The 12,493-nt window shown below is 46.1% G+C and overlaps 1 protein-coding gene across 1 annotated transcript in view; it reads left to right on the forward strand.

Annotated features, from left to right (window-relative positions):
• CCNY (cyclin Y) overlaps nt 1-12,493 on the forward strand; it is a 124,093-nt gene that overhangs the window by 86,125 nt on the left and 25,475 nt on the right. Inside the window, exons 2-3 of the mRNA XM_036842809.1 lie at nt 4,034-4,108; nt 10,906-10,940. Of these exons, the coding sequence (XP_036698704.1) occupies nt 4,034-4,108; nt 10,906-10,940 (110 nt within the window). The remainder of the gene's footprint in view (nt 1-4,033; nt 4,109-10,905; nt 10,941-12,493) is intronic.

The following is a 12,493-nucleotide window of genomic DNA, read 5'->3' on the forward strand; positions in this document are numbered from 1 at the left end:
GGCCCCTACGTGTGTCACCACCCAGCTCATCTCGGGGTCTTTCTCGGGGATGGGGATTCACTCTTCAGCAAGGGCAGTGACCTCTGCTCACACGACACCGAAATGGCACCCAGCCAAGTAAATATTTATTTATTTGTTTGTTTGTTTTTGGCTACGTTGGGTCTTCGTTGCGGAGAGCGGGGGCTTCTCTTGTTGAGGAGCACGGGCTCTAGGTGTGCGGGCTTCAGTAGTTGTGGCTCGCAGGCTCTAGAGCACAGTCTCAGAAGTTGTGGCGCACGGGCTTAGTTGCTCCGCGGCATGTGGGATCTTCCCGGACCAGGGCTCGAACACACGTCCCCTGCACTGGCAGGTGGATTCCCAACCACTGCGCCACCAGGGAAGCCCCAGCCAAGTAAATATTTAGATTTTATAAGTTATTCCTCTTCTGGGCGGGTTAGCACTCAGGTACTTCAGGAGCTCGATGGGGGCAGGTGGGAGCTGTGTGTGCTCTGGGAAGGCCCGTCTGGGGGAGAGCTGGGGCCCTGGGAGTCTCCAGGAGGGGCTTGGGGAGCGGAGGAGTACTTGACATGGTGGTGACTTCAAAATAGATACTATACTGTCAGAACCGACTGTAGCAGAGTGCTTGGCATTCTTTAGCAGGGGGGTTTATTTCAACCATAATCTCTAATTTTAAGCCTGTGAATTTCTTCCTTTTTTAATAAATTTATTTATTTATTTTATATTTATTTATTTATTTTTGGCTGTGTTGGGTCTTCGTTTCTGTGCGAGGGCTTTCTCTAGTTGCGGCAAGTGGGGGCCACTCTTCATCGCGGTGCGCGGGCCTCTCACTATCACGGCCTCTCCTGTTGCGGAGCACAGGCTCCAGACGCGCAGGCTCAGTAGTTGTGGCTCACGGGCCTAGTTGCTCCGCGGCATGTGGGATCTTCCCAGACCAGGGCGCGAACCCGTGTCCCCTGCATTGGCAGGCAGATTCTCAACCACTGCGCCACCAGGGAAGCCCTCCTCTTCTTTTTAATTCTTGCAATTCAGAAGCATCCCTGAGCCAACGGGGAGCACCGCCTTCCTCAGAATGTGCTCCAGTTTAGTTTGTTGTGCCCGATCCCTGACTCTGCACTGTGGGGAATTATTTCTTCATGGCTAAAGTAGCGGTTTGTCATGACTTCAGAGTGTAAGTTTGAGTGACACAGCAGGTTTATTTTGCTTGGCTTGTGAGAAGGCTGCCTTTTCCCATTTTTGTTCCCCCCAAAGTTGGAGTTCCCTTGCCAAAGCATACACTGTGAATAACTTTCTGTATTTCTCTTCAAGGTCTGGGGCTGCTCCCTGTCTTAGGAAATGCCTGGCAGTTCCTTGTACCTTTGTTTGGTGCCATTTTGCATATCTAAGTCAGGCTAGGTAATCCGGCATCTGTGGCTGGCCCTCCTTCACAGCAGGGGCGCCCTGAGCACTCTGTCCCTTCAGGCCTGGCCTGCACGAACTTGGGAACTTGGCCTGTTGGCTTGCACCTGGGCGTAGGGTTTACTGTGCACGCCACAGTTATGGAATATGAATCTGCTTAGGATTGGAGAAAATGCACACCAACTTGCTGTTAAATCCTTTTTTAAGTAATGTCCTGGCAGCTCATGAGATGTTGCCCCCTAACAAGTGTAAACATTTGGACGTGCTTTCACATAAAATTTAACTGATGATCTGTTTCCCTCAGCAACATTGCATTGCCCTGTGTCCAGAAACAAGTCCTTGATTTTTCTCTTTGTGGAAACTTCCTGGTTATCTCATCCAGGATCTAGATCCTAAAACTTAAATTCCAGGGAGAACTTGGAAGCCAGCTTTAGGGGCTTCTGGATTTCCCTCCGCATCAGCCTCTACCTCCCTCCTGTTTCAGGCTCCAGTCCTTTTGGGGCACTGGGGATCTGAGCAAGGTCTGGCCTAACAGGGATGGTGGGGAAACTCTGGACTTGCCACTGGAGACCACAGTTTCCAACCCACGTTCTGTTATCATCCCGCTTGACACTTAGCTCTCTTGGCCTCACTCGCCTCATCTGTGACATCACGTCAAGCCCAGAGCTTGAAGAATCCTCTGAACTCTTCCTGACTTGCTCTGTATCACTGAATGGGTAGAAATGATAGCTGGCCTGTCACCCATGCAGGAAGAAACCACCCGGGACATGAGCGAGCGTTCTGGCCAGGCTCCTCACAAAGACTCATTTTTACCAGAAATTTCTGGCCTAACTTTATCTAGTACAAATGGAAGCAAGTTTGAAAAATTAAGTGTTTCCTCTTTCTCCTTCCATCAAAATCCATTAATGCCTTCAGCTGTGAAACCACTATATATAACTTTAATACTTGTTACAGAAGAAGGACCAGATAATTAAAATAGCGTTTGCGATTCAGGTGTTGCTTTCCTCAAGCCCCCAGCGGGAGGTGAGCAGCTGTAGTGCAGCAGGCCATCGGCTGATGTAGGAAGAGGCCTCACCTCAGAGGTCTGCCGAGGGGTCTCTGTGACAGGTGTTGCCTCCAGGATACATGTGGCCGTCCTTGTTTTTTCTTTCCTCTTATCTTTGACTGGGTTAGCTATTAAACTAAGGATAGATACCATCTGGTTTTATTGGTGTTGATTAGATTTCTTTGCAAATTTACTGAAATAATGGAACTCAAAATAGTTTTCATTCTGATGTTGGAAGCTGATTTGAAGACCATTCCGACTTCCCGTTTTTAAAAAAAATAAATTTATTTATTTTTTTATTTTATTTTTGGCTGTGTTAGGTCTTGGTTACTGCGCGTGGGCATTTCTCCAGTTGCGGAGAGCAGGGGCTACTCTTCGTTGCAGTGCGCGGGCTTCTTGTTGCAGTGGCTTCTCTTGTTGCAGAGCACGGGCTCTAGGTGCGCAGGCTTCAGTAGTTGCGGCACGCGGGCTCAGTAGTTGTGGCTCGTGGGCCCTAGAGTGCAGGCTCAGTAGTTGTGGTGCACGGGCTTAGTTGCTCCGCGGCTTGTGGGATCTTTCCGGACCAGGGCGCGAACCCGTGTCCCCTGCATTGGCAGGTGGATTCTTAACCACTGCGCCACCAGGGAAGTCCCTCCATTATTTTTGATCTTCTCTCTTCCCTCCTCTAACTTTATTCTTTTGTTTTGCTTAACCATTCTTTCCCCGTGGAATCTTTTTTTTTTTTTTTTTAATTGGAAGAACTCTTCTGTGATGGGATTCTAATTGTTTATACTGGACTGACAAGCCTGTAGCCCTTGGAGACTGTTCTAAGGCAGGGTTACAGAGCCACATGCCGGTGGGGGAAGAAGGGGTACGAAGTGAGGCAGAGGGTGAGGACTGGACGTTTGGGGGCGCTGGGGTCTCAGGTCCTGCCGGTTGTGACCTCTGTGGTGGGGCCCGGTGTTGCCAGTGATCTGAGTTCTCAAGAGAAGCTGGAAACACAGACCTTCTTTTTTCCTTTGTGGTATGTGTTTGAAATGTAAAAATCATTATCTATTGGCTCAAATTTTTTACAAAGGAAAGAAAATGAATGGGTCAAACAAAACTTACATCCATGGCCCAGATTATGCCCACAGATGGCCAACTTGAGCTTTTGCTCTAAAGGATTAAGTTTTCAGAAAAGGACAGTCTTAATTAAGCAGGGTGTGTAGATGCCGATTTGGCTTAGGTATCCTGTTTTAGTCACTTTAACAAGGAAATATCACTTGTTTAACTGTGGGTTTAGAGGAGTCAGTTGTAGCACATAACTCTCCTTAATTACGTGTTAGGACTTTGTCCTGCTATTCTGTAGTATCCTGGGTGCAGAGCAGACTTTTAAAAAGAAAATGGAGTTTTCGGCTAATAGATCTCCAGCCAAGTGTCTAATTTTTATGTATGACTTTCTCAAGTTTCTAAATAGCAGTGTTCTCAGTTGAACCTAGAAGAATTTGTTAGCACAGTAACTGTTGGTTTTTTCCAGAATCCTGGAATGTATTAGTAATTTAAGATTGAAAATCTTGACTCCCTTTAGTTATCAGATGGATATTCATATATTTTCTTTTTCTTTCTTTAAAGATTTCAACATGGAATTCAATCCTTCAGACCATCCTCGGGCCAGCACAATATTCCTCAGTAAATCTCAGACGGACGGTAGGTTACTGATATATTTATGCTTCTTTCTTTTTTTTTTTAAAGACGGCTTATGTTGGTAACTAGCCTGTCTTGATTTCCCACTAGATGTGATTCTCAGGATAAAAATAGAATTCCCTTTAGTGACGCCTAAGGATATTGTTTGGTGGTGGTTCCCTTGGGGTTTCTTTATTTTATAGTTATGTTTTTAGAATTTACTATTTGAAGCAACTGTCCTCATTTTGCCAATCAGCTGGATTAGTTCTAAGTAGTTTCTACCCCGAGAGTCAGAAATTTTCCTTTAAAAGTTGATCTTTGCGTAAATTCTCTAAAGATCAGAAGTATTAGTATGTAAAAGAAGGCATAATATAACCCTAAATTAAAGTGCCATTGTCTCTGTTGTGTCATTTGAGAGCCAAATTGAGCCTGTACACTAGGGGTAGATGTTTTCTTTCTGTCAGACTCCTGCTAACCAATTTGTTCTGTGGCATGGAATTTCTCCTGGGGGATTTTCCACTCTTTTCAGCCCTTGGCTAATCTCACTGTAAAGGAGAGATAAAACACACAGTATGGTGAACACAGTCTCTCAGTTGGATTCCTGTAGAAAAGAGTAGCGTAAGGGGACTTCCCTGGTGGTGCAGTGGTTAAGAATCCGCCTGCCAGTGCAGGGGACACGGGGTCGATCCCTGGTCCGGGAAGATCCCACATGCCATGGAGCAACTAAGCCCATGCGCCACAACTACTGAGACCGTGCGCCTAGAGCCCGTGCTCCACAACAAGAGAAGCCACCGCAAGGAGAAGCCTGAGCACCACAACTAGAGAAAGCCTTTGCACAGCAATGAAGACCCAACACAGCCAAAAATAAATAAATAAATAAAAAAGAATAGCAGGAGGAATTTGTTAAATGATGATATAATGATGAAGATGTTATATTACAGTGCTGGAGCCCTGGTGATTCTGGCCCTGACTCTTTTGGCAAATTGCTAAGCTCTAATTTTGACATAGTCCTAAACTGACTAAAAAATAAACATATTTACGACAGTAAGTTCATTTATAAAAACTGATAACGCCTCAGTTATGGTTAGGTGACAACTTTGATGCAGTATAATGCTGATATAATATTGGTGCATTTATTAAAAAACAGTGTTTCCAAGAGTGAGACTAAATCATCGTAGGTATCAAATACTTGTGAAATAAGTTTAGAACATACTGGGTAAAAACAAAACAAGACATTTTTTCTTCACCTGGTGAAGTGGGAGCCCATTGGGACGGGTAAGGTATTGCCAGGCAGGAAAGTGGCGATGGGGTGAGGGTTTGGGACAATGAAAAATGGGAATCAGAAGCAATTTTTTGTGCTGAATGTAAGTGCTGTGAAAACAAGTTACATGACTGGCATACTTTCAGATTTGGTTCTTGCTTCCTGTGAATTTAGGGTACAGACCAACATCAGTCAGAAACTTTTCTACCTAGATTTGTGTGGAATGGCATTAGAGCCTCTAAGTAGATGACACATATCTTGGTTGCCACGGGGAGAGGGATGGCAGGATTCTCTGACCTAACAGCATCTCCAGGTGTGAGTTAGGGACTTGTAGCTTCCCCTCCACCTCTGCTCCACCTCTCGTCCCCTTCCTCTCCTGTCTGGATCATCAGGGTATCAGTGACTCTGATCCTTCTGTTTTTTGCTTCAGTTTCTCAAATGCTGGCTCTTTCCTTTCAGTGTAAACCTACTTGAGTCTCACAGGTTAAAAACAAGAAAAGGAAAAATAACTGACACCGTCTCCCACCTGCTGAGTGAAAGCTCTGGTGCCGCCTTCTCCTTCTCTTTCCCTTTGCTCTCCCACTGGTCTCCTCCTCCCTCCCCCCATCCTGTGGTGTGACCGCTGAGGCTGCCGAGGACACGGCCTCCGGTGGCTCCCGCTCTCGTGTGGCATTTGCTCACACAGGCCAGATTGCTGAAGGCAAGTCCAACTAATCAACACTTGCTTTATAGATGATGAAAAGAAATAGGTTTTTTAAAATAGGTAAATTTGGTAAGTTTAAAGAGTTCATTCTTTGGTGAGTTGATCACAGAGAATTGGCTATTCGGAAATGGGTCCTGAGAAACCCCCTGTTTCTTTAAGGTGCTTCTCAGACATCTTAATCAGCTTCTCCATTTATCCCTCTGATGCTAGTGTTTTCTAGGGTTATGTGCTTTTACCCTCTTATCTTTTTGGCCTGCGTACAGTTCCTTGCGGCTTCCACGTCAACTAGAACGTCCAGCCAGATTTTGCTCTGCAGTATTCAAAATCCGTCTGTTCAGCTGGCTGCTGGGTATCTTTACACTGAAGGCTGTTGGTTCCTCTAACTCTGTGTGTCCCAAACAGAACTTAGTAACTGGGGTTCACCTCCTGCCTTTCCCTCTCCCCAAGCCAGAGAAGGCTCTTCCCTCTTCTGGTGCTTGCCTGCTGGCCGTGGTGCTGGAGCCGACCATGCTCGTTCCTTCCAGCTCTGGGATCAGTGACAGCAGGCCAGGAGTTCGAAACAGCCATAATGGCAGTGTTTACAGCGTGGACATTGGCAAATGCTACAAGTCAGGGCATTCTTCTTCTTTTATTTAAAAGGCATCTGTTAAACATTTATCAGCCACCATTGCATCCAGGTTAATCGAAAGTGTATCAGTTTTTACCTCTTCAGTGTCTCCTTAATCTGACTATTCTTTGCCATGCCTGTTGCTGCCACCTCAGTCCAGACTCATAATTTCTCACTTAGATTCCTGCCACAGCCTCTGGCCTGGCATTTGACCTTTTCCCTTCCTAGTCCTGTGTCTACGCTGCTGCTAGGTGAAGAGACTTTCTGTAAATCAGATCTGATTATGTCACTTCCTTGCTAAAACTTTTTTGTGGTTCCCCAGTTGCCTCGGTGTTAAACTCCAAACGGCTTAGCGTGATATACAGGGCGTTGGAGGTCTGTCGTCCGCCTTCGTTTCCAGCCTGTCTCCTTTTGCACTGTGTCCGCCACGCTGGATCACTTGCGGTACCCCCAGGGCACCACTCGCCTCCTGCTCCTTTGCGTTTAGCTGGGTTTTCCCTTCTGTCTTCCACACAGCTCATCTCTTCAGTGTTCAAGGCTCATTTCTGCTATCACTTCCTCCGTGAAGATGTTCTTGACCCCTCAGGCTAGATTAAGTGGTCCTGAGGGTAGCCTGTGAATAGTTTCTTCATATCTGAACCATATTGTGGTATTTAAAACTATTTCCTTACGTGTATCCCCAACGAGCTCCTGGAGGGAACGGAACGTGTGATATTGGATCTCAGTATCCCTTTGCCTTCCTCTGCCTGATACAGAGGATGTGTTCACCCTAGGTGGTTGAAAGGAGGAAAAGACAAAGCCAGGAGACGTTCTTGATTTGATTGTGATCTGTCTTCACTTGGGTAAACTTCCATTGCCATTGCAACACTCCCTCCACTTCCAGGAATACTAGAGCAGTTAAAACCTGTGGGTTCCACGTGCTCCAGTTGTGCCCCTCTGACCCCAACCTTGGAAGAAGTGTTGTAATGTGAGCTTATAAGCACACATTTTCATTTGAATCTGGTGATCTCTTCTTGAGGTCGATGTGCTCCTTTGCAGTTCAGGATAGGCTTGCGGGTGGGAGACCATGGATGGGGCCATGGCAGTTATGCTGGGGCAGCCCCGCCCAGACCACGGCCTTCACAACTCTCTGCTCTGCAGACCCTCGTCCTCCTTCCCTCCCCAGCACTCAGCCTGGCAGCCAGGCTCTGCCTGGCACGCTCCCTGCTGCCAGCTGTTCCGTGATTCTGCTTTAGATGTGCCTGCATTAAGTCATTAGGAGCTTCCTGGTTATTAAGTTCCTTTTCCCTCTGAGTAGCAAAGAGATTTAGGCTGGGCTGACTGTGATCACGGAAGGCGTGCCTGATCAGACCTCCCCAGCTGGCTGAAGTTAGGGACGTCCTGTCCCAAGCCCAACGGACTGCTCTCTTGGTCATTTCCTCACACATGTGAGATGTCAGTGTGGACTTTCTTTGTATGAGAACCACTCAACAAAGAAGGGACCAAGGGCTCCTTGTAGTGGGCGAGGAGGTGCCTGTGAGAGATTAGTCTGCTCAGCCTGGCCTTTTCGTGCTCTCATTTCTGCTTGTGGGGGAGAATTGCAGTTGATTGTGTCTTTTCCTTTTCTATTCCATTTTAATTTGCTGTTTTCAAAGACATGAGAGCCTACTCTTAAGAATTAGGAGAAAACAGTCAAACTATATCTTTTTTTATTTTAATTAGTTTGGTTTTTAGAAAAGTTCTTTGCTTTAAGAAAGAAGTTGGACAAAAATGAAAACCTATCTGTGTGTGTGTGAATGTGTGATCTGTGTGTTTTTCAGGAGTTCCTTGAAATATTTAAAGGAATAAAAACAACTTGTCCCTTGAATGACTTGAAGCCAAAGTAGAAAGACTAAAATTCAGAAATTAAAATATGAGCTCTGGTTTTCTTTGCACAGTCATTCAGAAACACTGACATGGAGAAAACGTTTTGTGGCCTTCCTTTGTTTGGGGTCCTGCTTTTGTTCCTGGCAGTGTTGAACTTCTGCATGATGAGGGGACCAGCCTTTTAGTTCTCCTTTAGTCAGACATTCGCAGGCAGCCAAACCCTGTGCCTGTGAGGGTCCCAGTTCTCTTTATCACGGTCCTGGGTGCCCTGTTTAGGTGCCTGTCTCTCTAGTTCCCCGTCAGTCACTCTGGGTGTCTCCCCACAGCTTCCCAGGTTCCACAGGGGATGCTTTTGCAGTGAGATATTGAAGAATCCATAGGAGCCCAAAGCTCTTATGCTGCTGATTTTCATGCTATAAACCATGGAAAATAACTTTTAAAAACTATGAACTCCCTTAAACATTTTTATGTTGACCATACCAATTTCTCATGCTATCAAAGGATGTAATTTCTGATGTAAACATTGGTATTTTAAAATAAAACTGTCCCCCTTTTAAAAAACGTTTCACATAAAATCTTAATACCATGGTGATTTGATGATCCACCGTCAGCAGTCATTTAAAAATGTACGAACACGCTCTTCTTTAGCAGGTGGAAATTTCATATCATTCCTTTCATCTTGAACTTGTATTTCCATGCCATTTTCTTCATAGAATTTTATCCTAATGTAATATATTTGATTTCTGAAACTCACTTGTCACACTATCATACTTCTATGAAAATATGGATCTCACTGGAATTTAATTTTTATTTCTCATAATTATAAGTCTCTAAGTGTTATAAATAAATTCTGGATTGTGGTATCATTATTGTTAGTCCCCAGTTGATCAAAACCATACAAGCATTAAAATGTTAATGAATAACTATTAAACAGAAAAGTGAAATAATTTTTGGAAAAACATTTCTTACTGAGATGTTTCTGTGGCTGACTATTACGTGTAGCTGGAACGAGGTGCTAGTCATCAGATCTTTTTGTTTTTATGGATGTGTAAGTGCTGAAGAGCTTTGTTTATACACATCAATAGATGGGGACGGAAGGAGTTTTGTTAATCACGAAGTTCTTTCTACTCTACTTGGTTTGTATGTCAAAAAACTCCAAGGGATTTATCATCCCAAATGATTCCTGTTAGCTGCAGTTCAGTCTTCAGTTTTGTTGACAGTAAGGAATTGGAGTCCACTTATTTGCCAAAGAGTTTCTCACCTGGTTGTAGGAGCTCCTCACTTCCGAGTTTCTGGGAAGTACACCTGAAAGGCTTTACCAGCCATGTGAATGACTGTCACTTGTACCCACTGCTCTTGTCATTGGGAGGCGCCTGGTCTAACCCGAAGCGCTCGGGAGCGTGGGGAAGCACCAGCATTCATGCCCCCTCTAGAGCAGCAGTGGGCCTCATCTCCTTGCCAGGCACAGGCGAGGAACTCAAATCCATGTTGAATGAAAGAGCCCCACCTGCCCTTTTCCTCTCAACTAGTGTTCCTGGCTTCTCTTTTGATTTAAATATATCTCCGTCCTCTCCAGTGACCTGCTCATTACCTGTGTTGATTGATTAGTATATATTCTTAAAAGTAAGTCTTCAGGAAAGAAAACGCAAAACTCAATGTTACTACGTTGTCAAAAAGCTCCTCTGGGTTCCCTGTCCCCCTTCTACCTCTTTGGGGCTGAGGGGCCCCCATTTTGAGAAACACTGGGATCTGGGGTACGGAAGGCTGGGTGCAAACCACACCTCGCAGACAGCAGCGTGAGAACAGCCTTTCAGAAGGGGCGCTGTTTTTGTTGTGAGTTTGATCAGCCTCCCTGAGGCAGCAGGATGCTCTGGGCGGCCTCCGCAGAAGCCGGTTTTCCTCCCCAGCACCAGCACGGAGATGAATTGGATTCCATGACCAATAATGCTTCTGACCTACACTGTCCTGTATTTTAATGCTGTTACGGGTATTGTTGTTATCATATTTCACCCAAATAGTATGGACGTTTATGGGTCTGGTTGGGTTAGAAATAAATAGTCCTGTTATCTGTTGATCATCTTAAATTAGTGGATGCATGCAACTTTTATGAGATTTACTAGTTACTACTTTATTTAGTTCTTAGAAAGCTGTTACCCCTCAGTTAACTATGGCTGCAGTGATTTTGTTGGGTGCCATGTTGTCAGTGGGTTTAGGTTTTGCTCTGTTAGCTAGCCGAGGTCAGATCTGCATTTGTGCAGGTTGCATTTCTTATGTAGTAAGTTGAGCATCTGGGCACGTTGGTTGGTGGAAGGGTGGGACCTTGACGCAGAGGCCCGTCCTCAACAGCCTGCAAGGGGTTGGCACGCAGGCGAGTAACATTTCTGTTGCATCTTTTGTTTTCACAGTGAGAGAAAAACGCAAGAGTCTCTTCATTAACCATGTAAGTGGAGCTGTTTCCCTGTGTTCTTCATGATGACTGTCCAGTGCAGAGAGCTGCCATACTGTGTCTGTGATGGGGAAATGCTCCGTGAATCTTGTTCGCACATGGAAGAATGTGAAGAACGCTGCAGTGCACTCGTGCTCTGTGGGGTCTGTGACTGGACGAGCACGGCTTGGCATTTGTCCCTGGGGCCAGTGTTTGTCCAGAAGCCCCAGACAGCTGCCATTCTGGGAAGATGTGTGTGGACGATACGGCAGCAGACCCCACACCGGTCCACGGGAGCACTTCTTCTACATTTCTAATCCTTCCCTCCTGCCCACTGCCCCAGGAGACTCGCTTGCTCTCCTAACTCAGTCCCATTTGAATGAGCGTACAGTTGTTTTCCACGAGGTTGTCTGCCTCCACACACTCTTCCCTCTCCCTCATTGTTTGTAGGTCCAGTGGAGTCTGCATGTTCTTTCGACGCTCTAAGAAAGGATAAATTTGACAACACTTTAATTTCTAAAAAATCCAGCTCTAGTCTTTTGGCCCTTCTGAGCAGCATCTCCCTGGCCTGCTGGCTAGGCGTCAGAGATACTTGACCTTTCTTCCTTGAGCAGCGGGTACAGCCGGCCTCCTTCCACCCCTGCCCCGTGGCGACCCTAACCTGAGCCCCCAGGACTGTGGTGCCCGGCCACCAGGAGAGTAACAGCCACAACCTCCTTGCCCTGTAGACTTCTGCCCCTTGATGAAGTAGGCGCGTTACCAAATAAGCGTGCTATCGATTCTCATATCGAAAACAAGATTGAAGTATTTGACTTCTCATGGGGTTTTCTCAGGATTTCTAGACTGTCTGCATTTAAGTATTTGTAGATCTTGAAGTACTTGGCACTGAAGCTTTGTGCTAAACAGACTTAAAGCCATAATATTGTCTTTTTTGCCCTTTGCAAATCTGGACAAAATGCAGTTGGAAGGAAATTCATAGCCAGGCCCTTGCACTCACGGGGCTCCACGCTCGGCCCATAGGAGACTGGTGATGCCTTCGTGGGCAATGCCAGTGTATGTGTGCGTGAACCGTGTTCTAAGGGTCAAAGAGAAAGTCTGTAGTTTTTATCAGATTCTTAAAGCAATGGCCTCTTCCCTGGCCCTCTCAAGTTTTGAAGCATCAGTGTTAAGCATCTGTGAAATTACAAGCTATGTCTTAAGGAAAATATGCTGAAAATTACCATGCCCTTGCTGTATAAACCTGGACATAGAGCGTTGAGAGATTTGAAGAACTCCTTCTGTAAACCCTCACTCCCATTTCTTCACCTGCTGGGTGCACTGGAACACTTCCCCCCTCGTTAGCAGGTCTGCTGAGGAGCCTGCAGACAAGGGGAAGGGTGGGGCGGAGACCACCTCTGCCGGTCACTGCAGCCGCTTTAAAGTGGGCTGGAGGGAGAGGCGGTTCTGAGGGTGGCTCGTGGGCAGAGCCGTGCCCTCCTCGTGCCAGTCTGCACATCTGTCTCACATGCTGTCGCTGACCTCACGCTTTGCGGTGTGCACAGTCCTGGTGACCTGCCCCACGCTGTGCA

Source organism: Balaenoptera musculus, chromosome 2 (genome assembly GCF_009873245.2).
Source record: "Balaenoptera musculus isolate JJ_BM4_2016_0621 chromosome 2, mBalMus1.pri.v3, whole genome shotgun sequence".
Taxonomy (NCBI): domain Eukaryota; kingdom Metazoa; phylum Chordata; class Mammalia; order Artiodactyla; family Balaenopteridae; genus Balaenoptera; species Balaenoptera musculus.